Source organism: Baudoinia panamericana (assembly GCF_000338955.1).
Source record: "Baudoinia panamericana UAMH 10762 unplaced genomic scaffold BAUCOscaffold_14, whole genome shotgun sequence".
Lineage (NCBI taxonomy): Eukaryota > Fungi > Ascomycota > Dothideomycetes > Mycosphaerellales > Teratosphaeriaceae > Baudoinia > Baudoinia panamericana.
The window spans coordinates 745,939-772,851 of record NW_006911270.1 but is presented as its reverse complement, the minus strand read 5'-3'; the positions used below and the strand labels follow the sequence as shown (position 1 = coordinate 772,851).

Genomic DNA, 26,913 nt, shown 5'->3' with positions numbered 1-26,913 from the left:
TTGAATCGTAATTGGACCGACTTGGCACAATTGAAGTGGAGCAGATAGCACGCGAGAAGTTCGAGAACGTTGAGTCGCAAGGGTGATGTCCGGGTCAAGGCGTAGGAAACCTTTGCAGGAAGGGGAATAGTCGCCGACGAAACGCTCGGCAGGAGCCGTGGCATGCATCTCGGTACGGCAGAGATATGATAAGACCGTTGGCATTGCTAGGCGTGTCACGTAAGCTGAAAGGGATGATGTGGTTCGATTGAACGTTTACGCGAACAAACATGAGTGCTACACTAATAAGTCACAATAGCGTATATGAACGATCTGACGTCGTCCTCGTCGATGCATTGCGCGCTTTAACCGAAGCGTGTTCCTCCCGTTTCCGCTTTGCCGATGCAACATCTAAGATGCCTTCACCGGCGTACTGTTGCTGTTGCGCCCCTTGGCCGCCTTCGCAGAGTTCGGCGTCTTCTGAAAGCTGGTTTGCCTCGATCCAGCATTCGACGTAGTTGTAGTACCAGGCGAGGTTGAACCACTGTTCCCTTTGCCCTCTTTGCCCTTGTGGAACTTGCCAGATGACTTGCGGTCATGGAACCCGCTTGACTTGCGCGAGCTGTTGGTCCCGGCCACACTTGCATACCTAACAAGCCGGTTGCTGTCCTGCAGCTTCGTGCCCGGAAGCTTGATAAAGATGCCCTGTGGATTTCTAGGCCACAAGAACCCTAGCCAGTCCGGCTCCGTTTGGGTCACCGGAGCATTGGCAGATCGTCCATGCGTTCGGTCGCGGAACATGCGATAGACGCCCGGGTCATATATAGCATTCCTCGGCATGCGTATGTCGGGCAAGGAACCAAAGCTGCGCTCCTCGGCGAACATCTCGTCGATACCCGGCTTTGAAGTCACGTCGTCGCTGTCATCGATCACAAAGCCTCCCTTCGTTGGGGCAGTCTTAACCTGCGACAGCGGCAAAGACACTGTTGCAGCAACAGCCGACGTCTCTTCCATGACAGCCCTACTAGCGGCCGCAACGGCGAGCACCGGATCCTGTGCTTTTGGTGGCGTCCCGGGTGGCGATGGCGGGACCTCTGTCTGGATCGGTGTGCGGTTGAAAAGTCCATTGAACCGTGCCTGCCACTCATTGTTCTGAACCAGAGGTCTTACAACGCCTGGTGGGCCCCAAGCCTGCAGATGGCGCTGATGTGCGCCCGACAACGGTCCTGCCAGCGATTGCTGCTGCAGATAGGGCGATGTTTGGGTGGCAGCGGGTGGAAGCTTGACGACAGGAGGCGGTTGCGGGAATTTAACCCGAGGATGTCCGTAGTCGCCCGTGAAAGCGGGATGCTCTGCAGTCTCCGGAGGTGGAGGTGACCGGTCCTTGACGGATGCTATGGGGACTCCCGGCAACGGACCTGTAGGATAGTGCACATGGCTGTGGTACGCTGTCACAGATTGCGCGGGCGCAGACGGGGGAGCAATAGGCGGTTGTTGCACGGGCAACCCGCCATGAGCGGGATTGAGTGAGCCGTCAGGTATGCGGACAGTATTCTCGACTGCGGCCTTCCACGGTTCGTTGAGTGGTGAAGCGGTAGGAACAGGCCCTATGGGCTGAGTCTGCGTGCTGGGGGGCGCCGGGCTGAGCGTCGACACGGCGCGTGAACCTTGGGCATCGTGCACAATGTACTCGGTCTTGTCGTACCGTCTTGGGCCTCCAAGCTTGCCGCCAGCCGAAGTTTGCTTGAAGGTCTCGCGGATCGTCTCATCACGTGGTGGCACAACTGGAGCAGGCATGCCTTCCTGCTGCTTACGCTCTGCTGCCTCCGCATCTGCGGAGTACTGATGTGGGAGTCTTGAGGCTGCATTGTTCCAGGCTGAGATCGCATCTGGGCGTGGCGCCGGATGCTGGGCCTGCTGCTGCGCGCGAGACGGCGGTGCAATCGGTCCGGGAAGATGAGTCGAGCGACCGAGACCTGGAGCTGGCGACATGCCAGCATGTCGTGACGCCCCCCAAGCATGTTCTGGACGAGACTCTAGCCCTGGCGGTGGGAAAGTCCGCGTTGATTCAGCCGGCGGCTGTTGCTGTAAGCTTGGCGAACGAGCATCTTGACCGAATGTCTGCGGCGAGATGCGCGTTGAGCCTGGCGGCTGTGGCATGCCTGGAGCATGTGGCAGTGGCAACCCAGACGTCTGCGACATTGGTACTGGTGCGAAGTTACTAGCCTTCTCGAACGTGCCGTTACCAATACCCGACGAGCCCCACACATTGCCGTTCGGAGCTGGCGTGCTCCAGGTCCCAAATGTATCATTGGGTGCGAAAGGCGAGCGGATGAATGGCTGCTGCTTGCGGTCTCCGGGCGAGGAGTATGATGACGGCGGAGCCTTATATGGTGACTGTTGCGTACCATGTGGCGTGCGTGAGGCAGTTCCTGGCGACAAGTGAGCACGTAGCGGCTGCTTTGCCCCTTGGTCCGCAGCGGAGATGGGTAGCTCTGAGAGTCCAGTGAGTGGCTGTGAACGAGGAGCAAGTGGTGACGGCAGGATTTCTTGTGGGGGCTCTTTCGGAACCGCGGATGCTGGCAGAGACTGATCTTCGAGAGCGGGCGCCAATTCCGCTGAGACCTCCGCCGCTTGTGGTAACACCGCTGGCGGCTCTTCAGAGTTTGTGCCTGTAGTACGTTGCTGGTCTGTTGTTTGATTGGTCAATGACTCATTGTCATGAGGTACGGTGGCGGCAGCGACAGCTTCAGCCTCGCGCTCCTTCTTCGACTTGCCGGCGCTCTCCAATGCGGCAAGCTTCGCTTGAAGCCGCTCACGCTTCTCTCGCTCCAAGCGCTCCTCTTCCTCCTGCCGCCGCTTGCGAGCCTCTTCGCGCTTTTCGCGCATGATACGCTCTTGAGCCTTGAGTGGATCTTCAAGACCGTGCTCTGCTTCCATCCCAGCTTCCGGCTGCGGCGGCATCTGCTGGTCCCAGGCGGACTGCTGTGAAAAGGTTGGCTCTTGCGGCTCGTTCCTGGCCGACATCGGGGAGGCGCGCAGGTCGTGTGCTGTCGCAGTACTCTGCCGTCTCTCATCCTCCGGCGCAGGTGATAAGTCTGAAGGATGTGATACAGACACAGACATGCGTCTGCCTGGCGGAAGACTGCCGTGACTGACGCTCGAGCCCCGACGACGACTCCAGGATGCACCGTCCACCTGGCTGCTCGTCCGTGACTGGAACGCGGGGGAAGTTTCAGCAGCGCCCTGCCCGGTTTGAGATGATCTATGCAACAGAGACGTCTTCCGCGCGATTGAGTCTGGCCTAATGGAGCCACGCCTTCCTTCCGCAACTGGTTCGTACCGGCCGTTTGCGGAATTGAACAGCTCACGCGGCGCGCCTTCACCTTCATGCCACGATCTGTCGAATGTATCCGCCGCAATCTCACGCGCCGGTGTCGGCGAAGGCTGCGGCTCGTACATGCGAGCATCCTGTGACGGCAGAGGTGCAGACGGCATGGGCTGTTGAACTGGCGGATTGATAAGCGGTACAGCTTCGACTGCCGGAAGCTTTGCCCAAGGTGACTTCACCGGAGGAGCTGGAGCAGGGCTCATTGGCTTCAGTGCGGGCTTCTCTCCTGGTGTCGGAGACGGCGCGGTGCCATTGGGCTGTTGCTTGGCTTGTTGCGCACCCGAAGTTGACTTCAAGATCACTTTAGGCGCACCGCCTTCTCCAGGTCTCTTTACGGCCAAAATTGGTCTTGCTGTCTCAGCAGGTCTCACAGCTTGCGGCGCGGACAATGGTAAATCCTTTTGGATCGGCGTAATCTCCGATGGCGTCAGCGTGGACTTCGTGCCGTCCATCCAAACGACAGTCTCTGGCGCCCAGTCATCCTCATCATCATCAATATCTGCCCATTTCGGCACTTCCTTCCCATTCTCGTCGGTCTGCAAGCGAGTAGCAAGGTGAATACCATATTGCTGCTTGAGCTCCTCATCAGTGAAGTGCTTCGGCGGAGGCGGCGGGACCGGTCGGTTTTTGTTCCACACTTTGCTTGCGTCCGGTCCTCCTGCTGGCACGGCGCCAGTTCTCGGCACACCTTGGAGCGAGCTAGCAGTCTTCGCCACGAGGCGTGGTTTGAGTGCTGCTGGCTGTGTCGAGGTAGTAAGTGGACTTGGCTTCTCTCCAATCTTTGGCGCGGCTGGTACTGGTGACGCAGACTTCGCCATGAAGTTCTTCGTGACCGACACCTTGCTGAATGTGGGAGCCTTCCTAAGCATTGTCGATTTCATGTTGTCGCCTTCCTTCCTCTCCGCGCCATCTGCGCGACTTCCTTCCGTATCCGAGGCGATGCTAGGCTCTGCCGAAGCTTCTGCAGCCAAGCTACCTTCTTCCGGCTTGAGCGCAGCGTCCCCAGCACTTGGTTCAGCTGCTCCTCCGAGGATAGTCTCTTCGGAGACCGATAAATTGGTATCTGTAGCCGCTTCATTTGCAGATTTGGCATCGGAAAGACCTTCCGGTAGTGTAGCTGTGGTAATAGTGGAATTGGTGCCGCTTACGGCAGACTCGATTTCTTTGTGGTTCGCAGCAACGCCAGCAGGCACCGAGGTGCCCGCCGACTCGGAGTTAATCACCACATCGTGGTCAATTTGCTCTGCCATAACAGTCCCGTAGGCTATGGTGCAAGGCGGGGAAGTCAGCGGGAACGCGTGGCTCGGCGTGTCGCAGGACACTCAAGCTGTTCACTCGCAGGGAGCACCTGCGAGTGAAACGGCGACACCGTACAGAGCATATGACTCACCTAATTTCACTCACTGTTCGCCAGGACGTCGGTGTCGTGTGCAGCCTCTACGTCAGGCTGGAGCGCCTTTCTGCTCCCGCGCTCGCCTTGTTACGGCGAGTCGTGTGCTGCCCGAGGATGGGTCTTCAGCCGCTAATGTCTGGAGCAGAGTAGAAGAAGTAGTCTTTGCGCGCGTAGTCGGCGTGAAGGAGGATGGATGTGAGTGTTTCATCAAAGGAGCCTCGTCCAGGGCGTCCGCTACCCGGAAGGTCCGTGCACGCCAAGCCTTCCGCGCCGAAAGGGCGAAGTGGCGTTTGTGGCGCACCAGTCACCGGTCCATGTCGGCTGGAAGAGCAACACAGACAGTTTGGAACGAACAGTGTAAGGAGACGTAGCTGATGCACGGAGTGTAAGTTTGAGGACGTAGGCGGCTGAAGACTGCCTACAGTGGTACATGCAGTAAAGACCTGCAAAACCTCAAGCGGATATACGAGTCGCGCACCTGGTTTTCCCTTTATGCACCAGACACTGTGCGGAGTGAAGCAGTATGCTGCAGATTTGAAGGTCATGGTTTACAAAAAACGCCTGGATCGAGGTTCTTTGAAGTCGTTACCGCGTGGAAGAGTGTAAACAGGCGAACGTGCCTTGCAGTGCTGGATTGATCGGCTTCGCCAAGGTAGTAGTTACATGTACATGCTCGCCTGCTCCCGTTTCGAAGTCTGCTGTCGCACGCTATTCCTACGCTTCTCCAGCTCAATGCGCGTTGTTCTTGTGGTGTCCTGCACGTTCATCAGCATCAACTGCATCACTGCCGCCAGGATAGAGTGCGTACGCAGATGGAAGTAGTAGTTCTGTGCGTAGCCGATGACGAGCATGCCGCCGATGATGTGTACGAGCGCTGGACGTTGTCAGCTCTCCGTGTAAAAAGTGGCCTGCAGTAAGAGTGCCTACGCATGACAGATGGGTTGCGGCCAGTCATATATCTCAGTCTGTACCAATCGAAGAAACCCTTTGCTTTTGGTTCCGGAGCTTTCCCTCGCGGTAGCCTCTCGTAGAAGGAGACGACTCTTTGCATGCGGGCGGCATCCGCGGCGCCGCCGATAGCCTGTGCGCCCTCAAGTTAGTATGTCTGTACACAGTCCGGGTTTTCTCTCCATAAGGCATTTGTTCGGTTTGCTGTGGTGGTCTTCGGGATATCTATGTATGCGAGTACGGTCGGAGACTGGAGGTCGGCGCGAATAACTCACGGTTGGAGAGGCGATCTGTCGAAGAGCTTCATCAGCACGGCATCAAATCATAATCATATACTCCGTACGTACCTTTGGGGGCACGATCGAGGATACCATCTTTGCGAATATGGTACCAAGGTGGTGATACGCTAGGGAGTGCAGCAGGTGAAGCTTGCGGTCTCAATGAAGAAGCGGAAACCCCCGGAGGCCCGAGCGCCCTTTCTACGAAACCACGACCATGCGCTGCACCATAACGAGTGCACACACGCTGTAGTTCAGCATGGCTTCATTACACAGAGCAGCGACCAACACGCTACGCTCCTCGGCTCGTCCAACGATCTCACGGCGCGTTCCGGCTCTTGTACGATGGGAGACAGCCGGACATAACCCTCCAGCAGCAGCAGGCGGCCAAGCAGGTAGGCCCTCTTCGTCGCCAGACGAAGCGCCGGACAAGCGAGCCGGAAAAGCAGCGACATGGAGTATGGTCAGGCAGGAGGACGCGGGCGAAGGTCAACCAGCACATAATCCCGACTACAACGTAGCAGCGGACTACCGGACATCGTAGGTCGAGGGCTACTTTATGGAGGGAGACGTACCGGCTAACACGAATCAGGGCATTCTCCCCGATACCGCGACGAGTGATGGATGGTAGTGAGGATGGCCTCGATACCCCAGCTGCGGTGTTGTCGGGCGCACCAATAGACCTTCAAGCTCGGACTGTCCGGTGAGCAGATATGATCAGATCTATCACAAGCCCTCGAGTTTTGGCTAATTCTATGTTGCTAGTATCTACCGACCAGCCAAAACCGCCACCCAGTCCGGCAATTGGCACTCTCACCAGTGGCGCATGGATTGGGACGTTTTGTCGAAAGGCCACCGTTGGGAGAATCCGCTTATGGGCTGGCAATCCAGCGCAGACTTCATGCAGGGCACGCATCTCAACTTCAAAACCAAGGATGATGCCATCAACTTTGCGAACAAGCAGGGTTACGAGTACTTTGTCCAGGAACCTAATGAGCGGAAGATGGTTCCGAAGGCGTATGCTACGCAGTTTGTGCACAGTGCGAAGAAGCTGAAGGAGGTTCGGACGAAGTAAGCCTTATTGTTAGTTCATGGTTGTAGCGGCGTTCAAGGCGACAGTCTTCTACAACTTTCGCCAGCAGCAACGGTGATATACAGACTAGCATCAGTGCTTGGCAGAACGCAGCCAGAGATTTGCACAAGCGCACATAGTCTTTAGAGCTCACAGCATTTATTAGCTGCTCACTTACTACCTTCCACGCTTATTCTTCAAACTTGCAACAGTGAATGCGGTGTTCTTACGTGAGACGCCGTACATCCATGGCCCGAGCGCTAGTCGAGCATCTCCAGATCGATCACAACATCTCCACGCATGCTTGGATTGTGATAGCGTCCACCACAGCAATCAAGAACCTTTCATCCCAGGATCACAAAAGCCCTGCGACGCGAGCGAATGTGAGATGAAACCAAGTCATTCGGCGGTACGGGGAGCTGCCGCGGGCTTCGGCTCCTGCTGTGCTGTGCTTAAACGACGTGTAACCATGCAGCAGTCTGCATCCTTAGCTCCCCAGCCGTTATCCGAGTACCTGGAAAGTGAGAGTAGAGCTGTCAGATTTCTAGAACCTACTTGTTCATCACGGGTGGAAATCAACAGTGGCTGAGGCCACGGTCTCAGCAGACCCGCCTTGCGCGACGGTTCTGATGTTTGGCTTGATACGGAGATTGTCGAAGCATCCAGAAGCCGCCTCACGCAGTCTTCGGCCGCACAAAGGAGTCCGGGGAAGAGAAATTCTGCAGACGCTGCATTGCTAACCCCCCTGTCTGCCTGTACGGCCAGCGCATAGTCGCATGGTGCGGGTATGGTTCAAACGAGCAGCATCTACGTTCGACGAGCATGCAGCGATCCGCCGGACGCGGTCTGGAAGCCTTTTTCTGCATGCTTGTATCAGTGAATACAGGTATCGTATCGTTAGCGTGTGGACATTTCCCGCGAGTGATCTGATGAGTCAAGAATGTCAGAGGTCATGACAGCTCCGAAGGATGAACGCATATGCAGCCGTTATGGACCTCCTGCAGTCGAGGAAACCGGGTACTGCTGGTAAGAATATGCAGGTACACAGATCTTCAAACAGCCAGCTTCGCTCATTGTTCCGCAAGGTGAGCTTCCATACAGCGTAGCAAGATTCAGCTGATGTCATGCCGGCCTACTCAACGTGAGACTGATCGCAAGCTTCGTGCCTCTACGCTTGCAAGGCAGACGAAGCATCTCGGTAGCGAAAGCTAAATCTGCCTTTGTCACAATGGGAAGGAACGAACCGCAGGGTAAGCTGCCTGACGTTATCGACATCACTTGCACGTAAACGACATTGCTGCAGATACTACTTGAGGTAACAGGCGCTCGGTAGCATGCTCCTGCAACCATGTGCTGTCGTGAAATAAACGGAGAACAATGGTCGCGCGAGGTGGACAATGTGCTCAGCTGCCGGTGATCGAGAGCAGACCTCATAAATGGTGGCGTCCGGGCTGGTGGGACGTCTGTGTCGCGATCATGTGGAGTTCGCAGGCGATGCGATGTCGTAAGGTAAACAAAGACGGCTCGGCTTGCAGGCGTAACAACACCGCATCGTCCCCTGCGTGTGACAGACTACAAACGCCGTGTACAAAACAATCGACTGCCTCGAGCATTCAAGACAGGATCAGATCACTTATTCCCAGACGATTACACCGTTGTTGTCTGCCTATCTCTCACAGACATCCCTATCCTGCTTACCCACTCACGCCACTGCTGCTTATACGCTGCTTCCGGCTGCTGTTGCCTTCCACGAAGTTCACCTGACCGATAGTCAGGACCTGCCAAGACATCACCGATACCAGCTTCTTCTCTCTGAGACCTCACTTCCACTTCCATCGCACCCGGACTTTCTCTGCGTGACGCTATTGCTACCGCTAGCTGGACGGAGGAACAATCCAGGCCGTGAAGTCTTTCTCAGGTACGAGAAGCTCTTTCCTCACTCAACTCAGCTACGGCCCGGGCACGGCTTGCGTCAACACTCCTCCTTGGGTCATCTTTTTTCCTCTCCTCTTCTTCCTCACTCTTCACACACCCACGCAGATTGCTTTAAAACACCCGTTTCTTCCCATTGTATTGGACCGTTGACCAGCATCAGCAACAGCCTTGTCACTCCTTTCACCCGGAACCGCCAGATCAACATCGTCTTCGTCATCACGACCAGCATCAACGAGCTCAGTAGGTGAGTTACTCCGCCAGTCTCTACTTATGCAGCCCCCTTCACACTATCAACAGCAGACAAGTGGTCTCCATCTACGCCATCGCCTGCAGACTCATTCCCAACCCTGCATTACCCACAAATCCAGCTGACCGTGCTCAGACAAGCCACGCTTCACAAGGTGTAAACTTGCCAGCACGTACCGCAAGGCCAACAAGTAACACGGTAAGCGCTTTCTGAAGGTCATCTTCCCCTCCGGCAAACACGATGCACCGGTCCTGGCCAACATATACCCAACGAGCAACTGCCTTTCAACTTTCCTGGGCCTCTTAATCACCATGCATTGCATTACAGCAGTGCTGACACTGATGCTGAATTTGCACGCACGAATGGATCGCTGACCACGTCCCAGCAATGGCTGCAAACTCAGACACGAAGAACCTTGGGTACAACCGCGCTGGCAACACGTACGGCACGGATAATATGTACAGCAGCCAGTACGGGCGTGGACAAGGCTACGGAGGCATGCATCATCAGACCCCGGACATTGCTAGCCTCGCTCATGGATTCCAAGGCCTTGGAATGCAGAATCAGGCCTACGCAGCTCAAGCCAAGAACACCATGATGCACGGCGTTGCTAGCAGCTACAATGGGTACTCGACAGCCCCAATGCCCACCAGTCTGTACAGCAATACGGGCGCGTACGTCTGCCCCAATGGCTACAACAACGGTAACACCGCTACCCACGCTGCCAATATGTACACGCCGCATGCCAGCCACTACATGCCTCCGATGAGCTATCAAACATACCAGCATCACGACAACAGCCCGCTCTCGCAGAACTGGACGCCGACCACAGGAGCCACAACCACCGAAGTTCCAACGCTCATCACGCCACGTCGTGACTCCATCTCCTCGAACGAGAATGATCAGCCAGCGACTCCATCCTACGCCGGCTATCCCACCTTCGCTCACGGTGGTATCGCCATCAATCGTTCACCAAGCGGCGTGTTCACGCAGAGCACGCCTTCGCCGACCTCCATGGTCGGCCCGTACGGCATCCCAATCGTCAAGCAGCCGGACCAGAGCGATGTCTCACCACGCATCAAGCTCCTTGTCGCCCGCGAGCCGGCCATCCCACGTGCCATTCCAGCGCCATCGTCACCGCTTAAGCCTCTCGACCGTGCTCTGGAGAACCAGCGTGGTGAGACCAATGTCTACATTCGCGGGCTGCACCCGGAGACCACCGACGAGATGCTGGAGTCTTGGGGTCAGCGATTTGGCGATATCAAGAGCTCCAAGTCCATCATCGACATGACCAACGGCTTGTGCAAGGGGTACGTACCTCACCTTCGCAGGCACAGGCTCTGCTGACAAGCGCTAGGTTTGGCTTCGTGAAGTACCACAACTACGAAGATGCTGAGAACTGCATTCGTGGCTTCCATTACCTGGGCTACGAAGTTAGCTTCGCCAGAGTAAGTATGGCCTGCCCTCATCAGTTCCTATGCCGTCGTGCTGACCGCCGCTCAGGAATCTTTCTACTCGAAGCTTAAGACTTTCTCCGATCCGCAAAACACCAACCTCTACGTCTCTAATCTGCCAAAGTCCATGAATGAGCACGAGCTCGGTCAGCTGTTCGCTCCGCACAAGGTGTGCTCTGCTCGCATTCTCCGCGACAAGAACGGTAACGGCCGCGGAGTCGGCTTCGCTCGATTTGACACAGCCGAGGCGTGCGAGGAGGTCATCAGAACATTCAACAACAAGAGCATCGAGTCTGGCGACGAGGACCTTCAGATCCAGATCCGCTACGCCGACACCCAGGAGCAAAAGAGTTTGAAGCAGCAGACTCAGGCTGCTCGTCAATTCCGTTCGGCTGAGTACGAGTATGCCACTCAGGCTTGGCGTCACGGCCGCCTTCCGTACACTGGGTCGTCCGTTCATGACTCCAATGCTGGCACCGAGTTTGACCAGTTCCTTGGCAGCACTCCAAACGTGCCGATACAGGGCCAGCGCTGGGCTCAGTCTGCGATTCGTCACTTCCCAGAGCGTCTTACTGCGAACGCAGTGCCCTACATTGCCGCCTCGCAGCAGACTGCCGTTCGTCCCCTAGTCCAGATCAACGTCGCTTCGGGCAGTGACGCCAAGGTTAGCGCCACCGAGAACACCGCGACGGACACCAAGGTCGTCGAGACTTCGCCCAGCAAAGTCAACGCCGAAAGCCCCGTCGACTCCGCTGCTGCTTCTGAGCAGAACTGAGCTCGTCATGGTCTCACTGTGCAGCACATCAACTGTCTCATGAATTATCGTGTATTCAGCAACGCCACGCATTATGTCACTACGCTCAATGCCGCTTTACGCGATTGACGACAATCCCACAACCCGCAGCCGTTTCGCATCGCTCAACATCACCGCAACCATTGTCCACACTGCATAGCGACGTGCAAATCATCTGCCGGACTAGCACTTCTCACCTCAACATCAACCATTCGGTCGCCACCGCATTGGACGTCTAGGCGCTCGGTATCCTCGGTCGCAAATGCATATGGCTTATCTGTACCTTATCTGATCATGCTTATGTTTGTCTCTTCATCACTGAGGGTGGCTGAAGATCATCTTGGCAGGCTCTCGCGGGCATCATGTGTTGCTTTTCTGCGTGGGCGGGTAATGGTAATGATTGTTCGCTGAGCGCTCGTTTGAAGGCATGATGATGACCTTACACCAAGCAAAGAAGCTGTAACCGACTGTAGATTCCTACATGCGTATCGCTGTCGCTTGCATCTTCACGCCTCGACGCCGCATGAGGAACCTCATGTCAAGCGTGTCCGAACTTCAATATCGCTAATGCAGCACCAAATCATCACGCCAAAGCCCAGCATCAGATTCCTCATTGTCCAAGGATTTCGTCTGCGTTGCAGTTCGGATGCACAAGGTATACCACCCTGTCGTCTTGTTGCGGAGCGTCTCCAGCTTCGTCCGCTAAGCCTTCGCCGCGGATCTGCAGTAGCACGTTGTCCTACAACACTTATTAGCACAGCTCTCAACACGCAGCACCCAAGATGTAAATGGCTCACCTTGACCATCCGCTTTAGCACCTTCCGTGCCAGACTCCGCTGATGCTCCATGTCCTCCTGACTCTCCAGCTGACTTTCGATCTGCTCCAGATACCACATGAGTAAATCATCTTCTTCGACGCCATCTTCAGCGGTACTTTGATCGTTATTCACGCGCCTCAGCAGCTTGTTCTGGATCTGCACGTAGTCTTCCCATTTAATCTGCGTCCGAGGTCGTGGCGGTGCAGCGGGTGCTGGCGTCGCAGATGCTCGAGCATCACCTTCTGCCTCCTCACTGCCTTCCATAGGCGAGTCACCATTCTGCTCATCTGCACCGGCAGCGGCAGCTGGCTCTTCTTCGTCCTCAAACTCTACGTCGTCCTTCTCGACGCTGATGATGCTCTGCTTCAAAAGATGGTACGCTTCCTTAACGAAATCGTCTGTTACCTCGTCCACACAGTTGGCCTTCGCTATCGCCTCGCTCAATCGGATAAGCGATTCCAGTTGTCGAACAGTGATACGGTACGAGTTCCTGCCAATGCCGCCTTGCGCGTCATCCGCTCGCAGCTCCTTGTACCGCTCGACAAGATATGCTTTGGCCGACTCGGTGAAGACGGGCTGAAACAAGCGGGCGAAGCGGATGTACCGTTGCAGCTGCTCTGTGCTGTACTCAGGCTCCACCGCATCGTCTTTGAGTTGATGGATAGCCACGATATGCCGGGCGAGGTGTTCGTCGATCTGTGCGTTGCACTCGTCCAGGACGACAAAGAACAGGTCAAAGCGTGACATGATGGGCGCGCTCATGTTAATGTTGGCTCGCAGGGTCGTCTTGCGGTTATATCGCCCTCCGACCGGATTGGCTGCCGCAAGGATGCTCGTGCGGGCGTTGAGCGTAGCCTGGATGCCGGCTTTGGCGATGGAGATGGTTTGCTGTTCCATGGCTTCGTGGATGGCGACTTGGTCCGCAATGTCCATCTTATCGAACTCGTCGATGGCGCAGATGCCGTTGTCGGCGAGCATGAGCGCACCCGCTTCGATGGTGAACTCACCCGTTTCCTCGTCCTTTACCACCGCGGCTGTAAGACCGGCGGCTGAGGATGCTTTGCCGGAAGTGTACACTGCGCGCGGAAGGAACGAGCAGATGTACTTCAAGAACTGGGATTTGCTTGTACTAGGATCGCCGACGATGCAAATGTTGATGTCGCCGCGGAGTGCCATGCCTTCAGGCGTGGTCTTGCTGACGCCTCCCATGAGCTGCAGGAGCAGACCCTTCTTCACGATGGTGTGGCCGTATACCATTGGCGCCAGAGAGTCCACGAGCCGCATGAAGACGTTCGGTGTCTGGACCATGTTCCTAAGGTCGTCAATCTCGGCTGGGGTAAGAGTGTCTAAGTAGTCTTGTTGGGCCTGATCGCCGGTTGTTTCATTCAGATCGACCATCTGACCTAGCGAGCTGAGAATGTTGCCTGCGTGTCCCTTGAGATGCTGGTTCGCGCTCTGGCCCTGCGTTGAAGTGTCGGGTGTCACCATGTTTGCCAGGAATGCCATGCGGTACGTCAAGTCGCGCACACCTAACGCCTTAAGCCCGCCAACACCGCTCCCGCCCACGTCACCGCCGCGCGGAGCTTGCGAGTCTCGGATAGCCTGTACTCGGGTCCCAGGCACACGGAACTGGCTGACGTCCGGGACAACAATGAGTGTGCCTGTGAAGATACACTTCTCGCCAGCCTTTGCTCGATCGACCATTTCGCCTCGCAGAATGACGTCCATCGTCCTCGGCATGCTTCCGGTAGGTATCTCTGAGCTGTTCTCCTGGATCCGGACCTTTTGCCAGTCAATAAACGTACTCTGTCTGATGTCGAGCCGCCAGCCTTGGCGGTTGCCGCACGTCAGATTGGGACATTGTGTGGGCTCCGAGTACTTGAAGATCTGCTCTACGTCTGGGATGACTGCGTTGCAGCCCTCGCAGATGAATGTGGCGAGATGCAGCTCAGGCCGCACTTCTGACGTGCGGGTCACGGTCCCAGATATTGAAGCGAGCTTTCCGATTTGCTCAGTCCGCAATTGACGCACTCTTGACACTAATGGGAGGTTGTAGAAGGCTAATGCAAAGATCTTGTCTGTCTGCTGGTTTGGCGTCTTGTCGTTCATGCTATCGTCTCCGCTATAGCTGTTGCCGGCAAGCGACGTGTCTGTCCTGGCGGTCGTGGAGCCGGGCTGTCTGTGCTCTCGGTAGTATTGCGGCTCGTGCTTCGCAATCAGGTTGTTCAGAGCCCGCAGCATGTACGGATGGAAGCGATAGAAGTCGCCTTGGATCGCGTTGGCTAATACACCACGCTCGTGGTCCATCAAGTGGGTAAAGTCGATGTAGAGTGTTGACAGCTTGAACTGGCACAAGCCATGGATCTGCGCGATGTAGTATTTGTTCGTCGTTACAGCACTAGATGCAGGAGCTGCTGACGGTGTTGGGTCTTCCGTGAAGCTACGAATTGTCAGTCAATCGTACCGTTGATGATGCCCCTTGTCACTCACTTCTCGAGGAAGCGCTCAAACTGTATGCCCAGCGTCTCCGCAGTTGTGTCGACCACTCTCGGCACATCTTGCTGCTGGCCCGGTGCTTGCCGTCGCATTCCTCGTAGTCCAACAACTTCGTCGTCAGGGAAGCCGCCCATATCACTGTGCATGCCAGGTGTACTGCCAGTAGGGGGCCCTCGGGGTCTGCTGGACGAGCGAGCCTGCCGTCTCCCATTCGCAGAGGGTGCGTCGCTCCGCGGTCCTTCGGGAGCAGCACCGTCAGATTGCATGATCGCGTCGACCAAAGACGTCATCTTGCTGTTCTCTTCGTTCTTCCGTCAGCTTCGTACCCGGTCAGCTGTTTAGCAATTGGAGACAGCGAGTATGAAGCGCGGATGGAAGACGCGCCTAAACGCGCTAATCGAAGTGGTTGCATTGGCTTACGGTCGGCTATATGATGTCGTAAGTCTCACTCAGACCCTGCATACCTTTGTTACTGGAACTTTCAATGCGTCGAACCACTTTCTCGCCCGCAACAGTCGTTACAGGTGTTTGAGCACCTACACTTTCTTCTATTCGCTTCAGAACATCTGCGCAACCAAGATGAGTGTCACCATGACTGCAACGATGGCGCCAGCGCAGCCTGCCTCAGCCGAACATATTCTTAGTCTCTTTCCGGAGATCAACACTTCGCTTGCTACACAGACACGCTCAGCCTTGAAAGACGATGATTTGCAGGGTTACGACGAGGAGCAGATCCGGCTTATGGACGAAGTCTGTATTGTTCTGGATGACCACGACCAACCGATCGGCAGCGCGAGCAAGAAAGTGTGCCACCTAATGGAGAACATCAACAAAGGTTTACTGCACCGCGCATTCTCGTGTTTCCTCTTCGACTCCCAGAACCGATTACTGCTCCAGCAAAGAGCATCAGAGAAGATCACTTTCCCGGACATGTGGACTAACACCTGCTGCTCGCACCCTCTAGGCGTACCAGGCGAGACGGGGTCAACGCTGGACGCAGCCGTGGCGGGTGTGAAGCGCGCAGCGCAAAGAAAACTTGACCAAGAGCTCGGCATCAAAGCCAAACAGGTGCCCGTGGAGCATTTCGACTTCCTGACCCGCATACACTACAAAGCACCCAGCGACGGCAAGTGGGGAGAGCACGAGATCGACTATATCCTTTTCATCAAGGCAGATGTGGACTTGGATATCAACCCGAACGAAGTCCAGGCGACGCGATATGTCTCGGAGGCCGAACTGAAGGAGATGTTCAAGGATGACAAGCTCACATTCACGCCTTGGTTCAAGCTGATATGTCAGACGATGATGTTCGAGTGGTGGGAACATCTAGACCACGGGCTGGAAAAGTACAAGGGCGAAAAAGACATTCGACGGATGTTGTGAGCTTGGCTTCAGCGGCATCGATGGCGTTGGCAGTTGCTTAGAATTGAGATACCAGTCTGATGGCGTACAGAGCGAATCGAGCATTGCAATCAGTCGAGTCTATAGAACTATCTGGTTGGCAGTATACCAATTTGCAGATGACCGAGAGAGGTAGGCGCTCCTTCCCATTTGGCCACGGCAGCCTGAAACCTTATCCAGACCGCATCTTTGCACACATCACTTACTCTGTCTCCCCCATCTCAATTTGTGTTCATCGGTCATCACACTCGCATCTCAATGCAATGGCAGCACAAACGAGTGAGCGATACCGTGTATTGATCAACCAAAACGCTGCTCATTCCCAAGGATTCCGCCGGAAGCCGCAGCTGATCACATATCGGAGAAACAGTCGCCCTCTGCCGCTGACTGGCAGCCAGTTTGCTCGAAAGGATCCTTACGACATCCCAAGCAGTGATGATGAGATTGGGGCTGAGGAGGCAAATCAGCAGGCCCAGCGAGCCGTTTCTAAGCGGGAAGATCCAAGTTCGGATTCGTCTGCCCTGTCCGATGCCGAGCTAGTCTCTACAGGCCAGTCTGGGGCCCAATATACGGACAGACCCTCTCGCCAGGAATTTTCATATGCTGCGGCTGCTGGTGGCCGCCTAAAGGCTGCCGTGGGATCGGCACGTGTCCAGAAGGCAGTGACGGGTGTTACACAAGGGTCCAAAGCGAAGTCCACGCACACGGGAAAGGCACCAAGGCGCCCAGTCGCTATAATAAAGTCTGCTCGCAATGCCGTCGAAGTCGCGAGATCTAAGGCTGCATCAAAAGTACATCTACGGAGACTGCCAGTCAGCGAGCTGGTCTGCGTATCGTCTCTTCCGGACACAGCAGCCATGCCGGAGCCGGTTAGCAGCGCACCAGCCATTCATGTTCAAGATCCAATAGTCGACTCTGTAAGTCAAGGCCAGGGTCACCAGGCCCGAAGGTTCCGCTCAAAGCAGCAATTGAGCGCTCCCGCTTTGAAGCAGAAGTTTCTGCGGCCACAGCGCAGAGGACACTCCTTCACCCTACCATTTCTGGCAAATACGACTAACGGCAGGCAAGGGGATGGCTTCGAAGACACTGAGCGGCTCGTTTCCTACCGCCCGAAGCAAAAGCGCAAACGCAAGTGCACAGCGGCGCTCACTTTTGCAGCTCTCTCGATCAGCGGCGGGCCGCTGCCTGAAGTGCACTTCGATCCTGCATTAAGCGACGTGAAGCTTGAGGTCAGCAGTGCGCCCATGCCGTACGCGAACTTGAACGACGAAGCGGACCCAGGCATCCTAGCAAAGGGATCCGATGGCCTGGGATCACAACGAAAGGTGAGCTTGAATGGACGCACCGAACTCATCATGGCCCAGTTGTCGTCAGTCAAAGCACCCGAGCGGCAATACAGCGACTCCGAGGCGTCTGACGAAGACGACGCGAGCGAGAACGACGACATGGAGCCGGATGCAGTTCAGGCCGCGAACGAAGACCAAATGAACGAAGGCATGACTGAAGAACATGAGCCACCAGAGCAAACGCTCTCGCCACGCCAAGGCACCGAAGCACAATTGAGAGGAGCAATGGAAGACGTCGAAGATGTAGTTGACATGCAAAGCGACGGCGGTGTGACCTGGGACTTCCGCAGATCGAGGATGCCAGGCGCCTACCCGAAAAGCAGTCAGTCGCGGAAAGACGTTAACAAAGCTGACAGTGATGTGTCATTCGAGTTTCGCAGACACCCGATGCCTGGCACATACCCCAGAAGCAGTCACGCAATGATCGAGGTCAATGAAGTCATTGAGGAGGTTGTAGACCCGACCGTTCGAATGTCTAACCACGCTGGTTTCGGTAGGAATCAACTGCTTGGCTACGATGCTACTAAGACGCGTATGTATTGCCGCCGCATATTAGCGTGCGACTGCTGACAGCACTGGACAGTCACAGAAGGGGCTCGGCCACGCCGACTCCGCTCCGTCTTGAAGAAAGGCTCGCAGACAGGCCCTGACAGCTCGTGCAAAGCCGAAGACACCGCAGCCAACACAAGACGCAACAGCACGATACGTGTCGAAGACAGTCATTACTTTACTACCGCTACCGACATGCTACGGGTACCGGACCCCGTGAAGCATATCATTGTACCCCGTCGGCGACCGAGCTATCTCGACGACGCTAACGTGCAGGTGCCGAACAGTGAAGGCGACGTGCCGGAGACATCTCAGATGCCACCTGATTACACGTATCAGAGTCAGCTAAAGGCGCTGCGGGAGCATATGGCGGGCATGGCTATGCCGGATCCTGCAATCGACGCGCCAAGAGATTTGAGGACGTTGATACGAAGCGTGAGCAGAGGAAATGGTACGTTGAGTCAGTCGGTCAGAAGGCGACCCAGTCTTCCATTTCAGTCGCCCACAAAGGTGCGCTAGCATGGCCGCGCCGCGCAATCTCAACGCGTTCGTTGACGGCATGGTGGCTATCTGCTCGGTACTCACATTGACTTTTCGCTTGCCTGATCGCGGTTCGATGTACATACTCTCGCAAGCAAAAGCGTTGTTTGACTTCGGCAACGTCGCCGGCGCCTTACTCGAGTCCGTCCACGCAAGCCCTTGCTATATCATTGTCGCCTTGTCGCCCGTCTCGCGTCAGGCTGTGTCCCTGCCTGCCGGCCTTACTATGTGGCATTTGTGTAAACACTTTTCGTATCAAGGTGTACATGTCTGGCTCAGCGAATGATGGCACCTGTCAGACTCTTGACCGTACAAATCCCGCCATTTGTCTTCAATGGCGCAATCTCCATCTTCCCACCGTCTTTCAGCTGTTCCACAGCCTTAGGATCGAACGCCGCCTCCCTACTCTCCGTCGTCAAAAAGCCAGCCTGACAGTAATCCCACACCTTCTTCTTCGGGTTCAGTTGCGCCTCCGGCTCACCTTCCCAACCCTCAAAGTACACCCTCTCTCCTGCCTGCGCACCCTCCGGCGGGTTAACGAGCTCCACAGGTCCTGCATGCTTGTCCTCCTCCCCCGGCGCCAACCGCGGCGAAGCCGCCAGCACCATAGCCGCGGACTGGATCCCTCGCATCTTGACGGGCTTGAGATTGCAGACTGCGACGATCTTGCGTCCCTGCATCTCCTCGAGCGGTACAAGGCCATTTAGACCAGAGCAAACGGTTCGTACGACCTTGCCTTCGTATTCGGACGTGTTGTCCGTGCCTGGCGGATCTCCGACGTCGACGGTACTTACGAAGAGTGAGTCTGCGTCTGGGTGGTTGATGGCTTTGAGGATATGTCCGACGCGGAGATCGATGAGGGCTGGTGATAGTGGCTTGTCCGCGGCTGGTGCGTTCTTCTGCGGTTTCGGCTGCTTCTCCTTTTTCTGCTTCTTCTCCGTAGGTGCTTCCGCGCCTACAGCGTCTGCTATCTTGTCGCCCACGTCCTTCTTGTTCTCCTTCTTTGGTTTCGCCTGCGCTACGGTCTGCGTCTGTTTGCTCGCCGCATCCGTGACCGTGCCTCCAGCGGCCGCAGCTGTGTCGGCACCTGCTGTAGCTAATGCTTTCTCCTTCTTCTTCCGCTCCTTCTCCGCTTTCTGATCCACCGGCTTGGGGTGGAAGACAACCTTTTCGGGGTCGATATTGATTTTCTCGCTCTCTCGCACTTTCAGACCGAACAAAGGCGCATTTTGCACGAAGTCCAGCCACCGTACGATATGATGATAACCCTGCTCTCCCGTCCGTTGCTCGTCACTCCAGTTTTTGACCATTGGCGCCAACCGCGCATATAGAGCGATATCTGCGACACTGGGTTTACTACCTAGTAGCGTTGTGCGGGTCGAAAGATGGCTGTTTAGAGTTGCAAGTCGTTCGTCCGCCTTCGCTTGGTCTTGGTCTTGCGAGGCGATGTGGTTCGACGTCACTAGCCATTGTTCGATCTCGGTCTTGTCTGTACTTGAGTACTGCACTTAGCAGTCAGTGATGGGTTGAGGTTGCGACAGACTGGACGCTCGCGTGCTCACCTCCACGGACAAGAATATGGCAGACGAGAGCTTGGCTGGGTCGCTGTCTGCGTCTTTTGCTTGAGGATACGAGTCTTTGATTATGCTCAGGTCTTGTAGACTTCCCTCGAGGCCTGTGGACGCCATCCTGCCTTGCACTCTGGGACGGAACGACTTTGCAACTGTGTGCCGTTTGATGCGGCAGGTCTGGACGCTGAGCGATTGATATGCGAGTCGGGAGAGCGATCGAGTCGCTCGTACAGTCTTCAGCTTGGGCGAGATGTTATGTTGCGAGTGTTGGTACTGGAGCTTGACTGCAGGAATATGTGATATACATGAGTCAAGAAAATGTGCAGGCACAGATTGAAGCTGGGGCAGAAGAGGCTCCACCGGAGCCAATACCACTCAACTCAAGCTATGCTTCGCGAAAAAAAACGAACACCCTACACTCACATCATGACTGGGTTTGCGACTGGCATCAGTCTTTGTATTGGATATTCAAGGCTGCTATAGGCATGGGAGGCGATGAGGGTAGTCTAATGGTATCTAGTGTGAGGACCATTGACCGGCTTGCAATTTGGTTGGCTTGAGCCACTGTGACTCCCATTTCATGTTCTGAAGATTCTACCGCCATCGGGTGCTCTTTGCACACTGTCCTTGCGTCTCTACATACAAAGAAGCCTTCCTTCTCCGCATATCACCACGCTACTGAGGACACAAAGACATGCAGAAGCTCAGTACGAATGCGAATATTGCTACGACTTGTCTCCCAGAATAGGAACAAATTCATCAATATCTGCATGCACGCGTGCATAATAGGACATGTAAGCACTCAATCACTCTTTCAGGAAAGTCTTCGGCGCAGCCGCTAGTCCTTCGGCACCGTAACCGACGGCACAAACGCCCCAGCGTCTGCGCGTAGGGCTGAGCATTCCATTTGTCGGCCGGATTTCGAGGAGGGTGTAGGGCTGGGCTGCATGGCATGATGGAGGGAAGACGAGGGGTAGCTACATGTATCGGCACGTTGTGGCGAAGTGGTGTAGAGAAAGAAGCTCGCTGGGCGCTTACAGATGCACTGTACTGTACGCAGATCGCAGTTCGCAGGATGCTGATGCTTAGCCGGCGCACGAGAGACTGGGAAGCTCCTGGCAGGTCTCACAGTGTGGCAACGTGCTTGCAGGCGGTCGCCGGAGATCGCCATCACCTTGACCAGACGTCCACCAGGCCGTTGGTAGACGACTCGATGTGGTGAGAAGTAAGTAGAGCGATATATTCATGTATATGTTACGAGAAAGCGGTATATGCAAAATGTAGCAACACAACATCTTTTCCGAAAAATCAGCAAATCGCAGCGACGCGCCGTTAAATCCCGCAGTCAATATGCTCGCAAATGGGGTATATAGCTTTTCCGTGTCCGCCCAGTAGCAATGCATCCCTTGCGAAGACGAAAGCGAGAACGCTTGAAACGCAGCCTGACCATGACTCAGACGCCACCCAGAGTGCATGCTGTCCCGGTCCGCTCCCTTGTAGCCCTAGCAAATCAGTGGTCGTACACATTCGCTGTTGAAAGAGTAGAAAGTAACGCCCAATCAGATAACCGTGACGCCGTCCCAAAAAGTCCTGTGCCGAGATGGTGCAAGGCGATACATCGCCGGACAAGCGAGTAGAGAGGCGCGCCGCGTGTCGTCTTCGCCACGTCTAGGCGGTAGGATGCCGCAGTATGTCCTCGCAGTTCGCATCGAAGCGCATGGACCACAGCCGAATACCAGTCATGAGCTTCTCCGTCCGCTCAAGCTCCCGATGCCGACCGAAGATCGAGTCCACAAACTCGCATCCGCTGTCCTGGCCCATAGTAACCTTCTTCGCACCCGAGGCGCCTGCCTCCTTCCGCGCGGCCTTCCACATGTAGTTCTCGCAGATCTTGAGAAGTTTGTTGAAGCGCTGCCACAGTCTCTCGCCAGACTCCAGGAAGTCATCGACCATATCGTGCGATGATGCGCGCCGGATGGTTGGCATGCATTCTTCAGCCCGCTTAATCTTGCCTGCAAGCTGAATCAGGAGGAGCCATAGGTCGCCAGCCATCCCCGACATGGGCGTTGCTGGACCGTAGTAGAAGACTGTCCAATCGTAGATCCATTTACCTAGTGAGTTGGCGTCGAAGACGCTTCCAAGGAGTAAAATGGGCTCTTCTGTCGGGTCCCAATTCTTGATTGAGTAGCCAGCTGGTATGTCTGCGCGACGCGCGTCGTCCTCTGTCGCCTTCGGTGGCGGTTTGTGAGCTGTGCTCGTCCTTGGCCGAGGCGGTGGAGGAGTCGGTCTGGCTGGTTTGCTTGTGTTCGTGTATGATGATCTTCGCGGTCGTGCTGATGACTTAGGTGTAGGATCTGCTGCGGCTGCTGTGGTGTAAATGGGCACCTGACCGTGAGAGCGATGGTCAGCGCGTGCACCTGCGTAGTAACTCTGCTGACGCTTGTACGGCGGTGGTTGCGTTTCGTACTGTTCGTAGCGCGGCAGATACTCATCGCTGCGGTCGCCGTGGTCTGTGTAGACGTACTGCGACCGTGACGACGAGTATTGCTTGCTCGTCGAGTGCCTGCGCTGATCGCAGTCCGCTGACTCCCGGTAGAAGTACCGGGTGCCATTGCGTTGGTAGTCAGAGCCACTTACATAGTCGCTTCGTCGCGGCGCGGATTGTTGCGCCGATGCGTAATAGCTGGGCGAAGAATACTCCGGTGGCCTCGAGTAGTATGAGGTCTGCGGAGTTGCGTAAGAGTGCGAGAACGTCCCGTCATTCGTCGCCCTCCTAGTGTGTCCACTTGTGGGAGGTGTATAATGCCTCGCGGAGTAGTATGAGCTGTCTCCACGTCCATATGGTGTTCGTGGAGGTGTCTGATATGCACTATAAGATGAAAAGTGCGGAACATGTCCTGGGTATCCCGCCGTCTGGGCCATGATTTAACCGTCGAAGGTGCCCAGGCACACCTTCCGGTTGTTGTTGTTGATGTCGTCAAGCGGGTTTTTCGAAATGTGTAGTTTGTCGTCCTATCGTCCTCTGTCGTGTCGACAACGAGGAAACAGCAGAGGGCGCGAAGAAGACTGTCCGGACCTGTTCTGCCTTGGAATCATTTGGGTAAAGTTTGTTCGAGACTGGCAGTTTGCTAGTCAAAACACCAGTCCCTTCGAGGCCTCGTGACTTTGTTCCGGAATGTGATAGAACGTGATGTAATCGATGTATACCTTAATGCTGCGCAAGAAGCGACGAGAGCGAGGGAGCGAGGAGGTTGGCGGGAAGCGGGTCTTGGTCACGTATTTGGCTTGCCCGAAGCCGTCAAGATGGCTCACACTAAGCGACTCGTGTAGGCCCGCCCAGGGCGTGTTGTGGCTGGTAGGGAGAATGTTGACCGTTGGCGGTGTGTGCGCCCTTCGACGAATAGCGTTGCGAGATTATACTTGACGCTCTCTCCTGGGCTGATTATTCATAAAGAGGCAAGGCAGAAAGGGGCGTATGTGTTCAGATTGTGCCCAACGATGTCGGGGATCATACCCCGGGCAAGGATTTGGCCTGTTCGTCCGCGTGCGCTGCAAGCTGCAACTAGCGGGCCAACCGGAGGACTGCGTCAGTGATGCGTTTGCGTTTGCCTCCTCCCCTTCGCGCACAAGCAACGGCAAATCAGCTTGTTCAAGTACTCAATCTCCGTCTGGGTATGGACGAGAACGGCGAATGCGAAGAGAGACATGCACAGCCCGTCTGCGTAGTACATTCGACAGCCTGCCACATCCTTTGCCACCTGCCGCATAAGCAGCGCTGTGCGACGGATGCTGACTGGTTGGAGCGACCCAAGGATGCTATCTTGAGCGCTGGCCTCTACGAGTCGTTTTGGGTACCGGCACCGCGCCTTCATCGCTCTCGTCTTCAGATCTGCCCCTGTTCATGCATACAGCTGCATCAACAGCTCTCCCTTGTTCGTCCCGTGCAGCTGTTATGCATGGCAGCGATGGCGCTCACCACAAAAAGGGCGCTTCGGTTGTACAGCCAATAGGCAGTGACAGCGATGTGCCTGCATGAGCTTCCTCGTGTCGCACAAAACTACAGCCTTGGAGGGTAAGGAAAGGAGTGCACGAACCATCGAGCCATCTCTGCGGGTTCCTGCCTTTCTTTGCCGGTGGTGTGTTACTTTCGGAGCGCTGGTCCGCCCGAGATCAACCAGGGGCCCTTCTTCTGGAAACCTGTCAATTTCGCTTAGGTCCGCTGGTAGCATCTCCCACATTGCGAAATCCACCCAAGCTGAATTTGGTTGGGAAATGGCTGTCCAGCTTAACAGTCTCTACGAGGCGAGCTGGCCTGCCAACACCGCGCTGAGAGCTCCATCTAGCGTACAACAACAGCGACAAAGAATCAGCTTCTAGTGGTTCAGAGCTGCATACAGGAACTCGACTCCGTGCAGCGGTCTTACTTAGGACAACGCACCGCTCGGCCCGCTGCATAAGTTAGCTGCGCCACAACGGTGATTGGCCGAGACAGTTTCTCGGAGACCGCACGAATTTTGCTATTCGTCCGCCTTTCACTGCACTACTACCCAAGTAAAACAAAGCTTCAACGTCAACTGTAAATGGCGGTGGACGTGAGTCCGTCCTGTCGCGTGCTTATCTCTGTACTCCCTACTCCTGGAGCTCGCGGGAGTGCTACATGTCTTGCAGCATGCATCGGTTGATGACACTGATCCATCCAGTCTAAGCAGCTATCCGGCGCCGAGGATGAAGGTGCCCCAGTACCGTCTACGGGAACGGGAGATTGCTTGTCGACCACCACCTGATACACATGAACTCATCCCTGGACAGGCTTGCACTTGGAACGACGGGATGGCGTTAATGCCAGCCAAATGCTGCACGATCCAGACTCTTAAGCTTCGGACTTGTGTACCCCAGGCCGCAGTTGCTTGCATTCGTCACAAAAGGTTCTGCTTCACGGCAACAACTCGTCGTATGCCTTGACGCCGCGGTGTGCGCAAATGTTTGTGGTCCCAGCGCGCACCACGACCGTTGCAGCCCTAATCAAAGTGAGTGTTTGGGTATGAGACACGTTTAACAGATTGCTCGGCTTTAACGCCTGAGGTGACACCGCCGATGACTCCGTTTCAACGGTCAGCCGCAGGTACCTCGCACTCGTGTCTTGACGAGAGCTTGAAGCTGTCACTTCGTGCCATAGCTTCACACAGGATCCTCTCTTAACACGAGACCTTCGAGCAATGCATCCACATGGGAAGACCATTTGGTATTGCAAGCGTGCTGTCAGACTCAATCCGCACGTCAGTCGTAGCATCACTCGACAAACCTGGGAGGTGCAATGATGAAGCCGCTTTTTGAGAAGCATCATTGAACTGACGCTGGTACTGTGGTCACGGACGCAAATAGACTGTGCATACAGGTCATGGCCTCTATGGTGAATCCCGCTGCTCAGTGCTGACACTGATACTGTGTAGTTCGCTCTGCGTAACTGCTGCCTTTTTAGAGCTGAACACCGGTACACAACGATCCATCGACTACAAAGTTCACGCCACTTACAAAACTTGCTCTCTGACTTGCAAGAAATAGCACTGCATCTGCAATCTCCTCAGGCTTGCCCATTCTGCCCATAGGATTAAGATCCATCTGCCCCTTGAACACCTCCGGATGCGCTCGTTCCATTTGCCCCCATACGCCATCCTCGATGTAGATGTTCCCAGGCGAGCACGTGTTCGCCCTGACACCCTTCGGCGCCATTTGGTGTGCCAACTGCGCCGTGTAATGCACGACTGCCGCCTTGATCGCTCCATATGGACTCGGGGCAGTCAAATCTATGTCGCGGCCGGAGACGGAGGAGATCGTGACAACGTTGCCCTTGGTCTTTTCCAAATGCGGGAGGGCAGCGTCGATCATACTCCAGAGCGAAAACATGTCAGTCTGAAAGGCAGCTTGCCAATCCTCCGCAGTGTTTTGCATTGCGAAGCAAGAAACATTCGGGACGACGACATCGATGCGGCCGCTTTCCGTGGCGCAGGAGGAGACCCATGAGCGGAGCTGATCGATGTTGGAGACGTCGACCACCGTCCCGATAGCCTTGGTAGATGGGAATTGCTTCGTCAGATTGGAGTTTGCATTGTCGATGTCGGCTTTGGTTCGAGAGCAGAAGTGGACGATTGCACCTTCTTCAAGGAAAGCTTTCACCATTGAGCGGCCGATGCCTTTCGTGCCTCCTATCCTCGAAGGTCAGATAGTTGCAGAAGGGAGGAAACGCCATTTTACCTGTTATCAGCACAACCTTTCCTTCGAGCCCGAGATGCATGATTGCGTTGGTGTATAAGTGAGGATATCAAACGTTGTGTGGGTAAAGTTGTCAATGCTTGTCAAGTCGCGATACTATAAATGCTAGACCATCGAACACACCTACACGACGTGAGCTTGATATACGACAAAGCATTCGCTGCGTGTCCTTTCGTTCAGTGGTGATGCCTGGTCCACCACCGGTCTGTCTACTGCATCGGGACTACTTTATGGGATCAACAACCCTAAGGGCTTGTTCACTTACCTCCGGCCTTATTTCATTAGAGACGTCGTTCAACAAGGTTTGGAGATGGTGGGTAGAAAGATAAGGGTCTGTTTACCTCCGGCTCTTTCATGGAGAGACAAGGCCGGAGGTAAACCGGCCGCGATATTCCCAGCTTCACATTGTAGGACTCGCCTTTGTAGACATCC

General features: G+C 55.4%; 11 protein-coding genes across 11 annotated transcripts; 4 read left to right on the top strand and 7 right to left on the bottom strand.

Annotated features, from left to right (window-relative positions):
* Window positions 1–231: 231 nt before the first annotated feature.
* BAUCODRAFT_39010 (uncharacterized protein) lies at window positions 232–4,878 on the bottom strand. The gene is made up of 2 exons (XM_007682745.1): window positions 4,761–4,878; window positions 232–4,634 (listed from the first exon to the last, which is right to left on the bottom strand). The coding sequence occupies exon 2, from the start codon at window positions 4,618–4,620 to the stop codon at window positions 391–393; it is 4,230 nt and encodes a 1,409-aa protein (XP_007680935.1). The 5' UTR covers window positions 4,621–4,634; window positions 4,761–4,878; the 3' UTR covers window positions 232–390.
* A 614-nt stretch (window positions 4,879–5,492) lies between these two features.
* On the bottom strand, window positions 5,493–6,085 carry BAUCODRAFT_152229 (uncharacterized protein; the record flags this gene model as incomplete). Its single annotated transcript, XM_007683070.1, has 5 exons — window positions 5,493–5,518; window positions 5,572–5,637; window positions 5,691–5,844; window positions 5,987–6,001; window positions 6,059–6,085. The coding sequence occupies 5 exons, from the start codon at window positions 6,083–6,085 to the stop codon at window positions 5,493–5,495; spliced, it is 288 nt and encodes a 95-aa protein (XP_007681260.1).
* Window positions 6,086–6,256: 171 nt separating this feature from the next.
* BAUCODRAFT_134631 (uncharacterized protein) lies at window positions 6,257–7,201 on the top strand (the record flags this gene model as incomplete). The annotated part of the gene is made up of 4 exons (XM_007683069.1): window positions 6,257–6,529; window positions 6,582–6,692; window positions 6,755–7,060; window positions 7,129–7,201. Exons 1-4 carry the CDS (start codon window positions 6,450–6,452, stop codon window positions 7,199–7,201), a joined length of 570 nt encoding a protein of 189 aa, XP_007681259.1. The 5' UTR covers window positions 6,257–6,449.
* A 2,768-nt stretch (window positions 7,202–9,969) lies between these two features.
* On the top strand, window positions 9,970–11,193 carry BAUCODRAFT_98323 (uncharacterized protein; the record flags this gene model as incomplete). The annotated part of the gene is made up of 3 exons (XM_007683068.1): window positions 9,970–10,553; window positions 10,601–10,691; window positions 10,747–11,193. Coding segments are annotated over 3 exons (1,119 nt in total), but the record flags the coding sequence as incomplete, so codon positions are not given.
* A 907-nt stretch (window positions 11,194–12,100) lies between these two features.
* BAUCODRAFT_78904 (uncharacterized protein) lies at window positions 12,101–15,070 on the bottom strand (the record flags this gene model as incomplete). The annotated part of the gene is made up of 3 exons (XM_007682825.1): window positions 12,101–12,229; window positions 12,288–14,748; window positions 14,799–15,070. The coding sequence occupies 3 exons, from the start codon at window positions 15,068–15,070 to the stop codon at window positions 12,101–12,103; spliced, it is 2,862 nt and encodes a 953-aa protein (XP_007681015.1).
* Window positions 15,071–15,395: 325 nt separating this feature from the next.
* Window positions 15,396–16,187, top strand: BAUCODRAFT_126839 (uncharacterized protein; the record flags this gene model as incomplete). Its single annotated transcript, XM_007683067.1, has 1 exon — window positions 15,396–16,187. One exon carries the CDS (start codon window positions 15,396–15,398, stop codon window positions 16,185–16,187), a length of 792 nt encoding a protein of 263 aa, XP_007681257.1.
* A 281-nt stretch (window positions 16,188–16,468) lies between these two features.
* BAUCODRAFT_160504 (uncharacterized protein) lies at window positions 16,469–18,619 on the top strand (the record flags this gene model as incomplete). The annotated part of the gene is made up of 2 exons (XM_007683066.1): window positions 16,469–18,083; window positions 18,135–18,619. 2 exons carry the CDS (start codon window positions 16,469–16,471, stop codon window positions 18,617–18,619), a joined length of 2,100 nt encoding a protein of 699 aa, XP_007681256.1.
* Window positions 18,620–18,915: 296 nt separating this feature from the next.
* Window positions 18,916–20,148, bottom strand: BAUCODRAFT_79459 (uncharacterized protein; the record flags this gene model as incomplete). Its single annotated transcript, XM_007682863.1, has 1 exon — window positions 18,916–20,148. A coding segment is annotated over one exon (1,233 nt), but the record flags the coding sequence as incomplete, so codon positions are not given.
* Window positions 20,149–20,819: 671 nt separating this feature from the next.
* BAUCODRAFT_39004 (uncharacterized protein) lies at window positions 20,820–21,448 on the bottom strand. The gene has a single exon (XM_007682744.1). It carries the CDS (start codon window positions 21,380–21,382, stop codon window positions 21,050–21,052), a length of 333 nt encoding a protein of 110 aa, XP_007680934.1. The 5' UTR covers window positions 21,383–21,448; the 3' UTR covers window positions 20,820–21,049.
* BAUCODRAFT_39003 (uncharacterized protein) lies at window positions 21,430–23,488 on the bottom strand. Its single transcript, XM_007682743.1, has 2 exons — window positions 22,849–23,488; window positions 21,430–22,596 (listed from the first exon to the last, which is right to left on the bottom strand). Exons 1-2 carry the CDS (start codon window positions 23,131–23,133, stop codon window positions 21,880–21,882), a joined length of 1,002 nt encoding a protein of 333 aa, XP_007680933.1. The 5' UTR covers window positions 23,134–23,488; the 3' UTR covers window positions 21,430–21,879.
* A 2,079-nt stretch (window positions 23,489–25,567) lies between these two features.
* On the bottom strand, window positions 25,568–26,868 carry BAUCODRAFT_39002 (uncharacterized protein). The gene is made up of 3 exons (XM_007682742.1): window positions 26,747–26,868; window positions 26,464–26,604; window positions 25,568–26,414 (listed from the first exon to the last, which is right to left on the bottom strand). The coding sequence occupies exons 2-3, from the start codon at window positions 26,501–26,503 to the stop codon at window positions 25,687–25,689; spliced, it is 768 nt and encodes a 255-aa protein (XP_007680932.1). The 5' UTR covers window positions 26,504–26,604; window positions 26,747–26,868; the 3' UTR covers window positions 25,568–25,686.
* Between the last annotated feature and the right edge of the window lie 45 nt (window positions 26,869–26,913).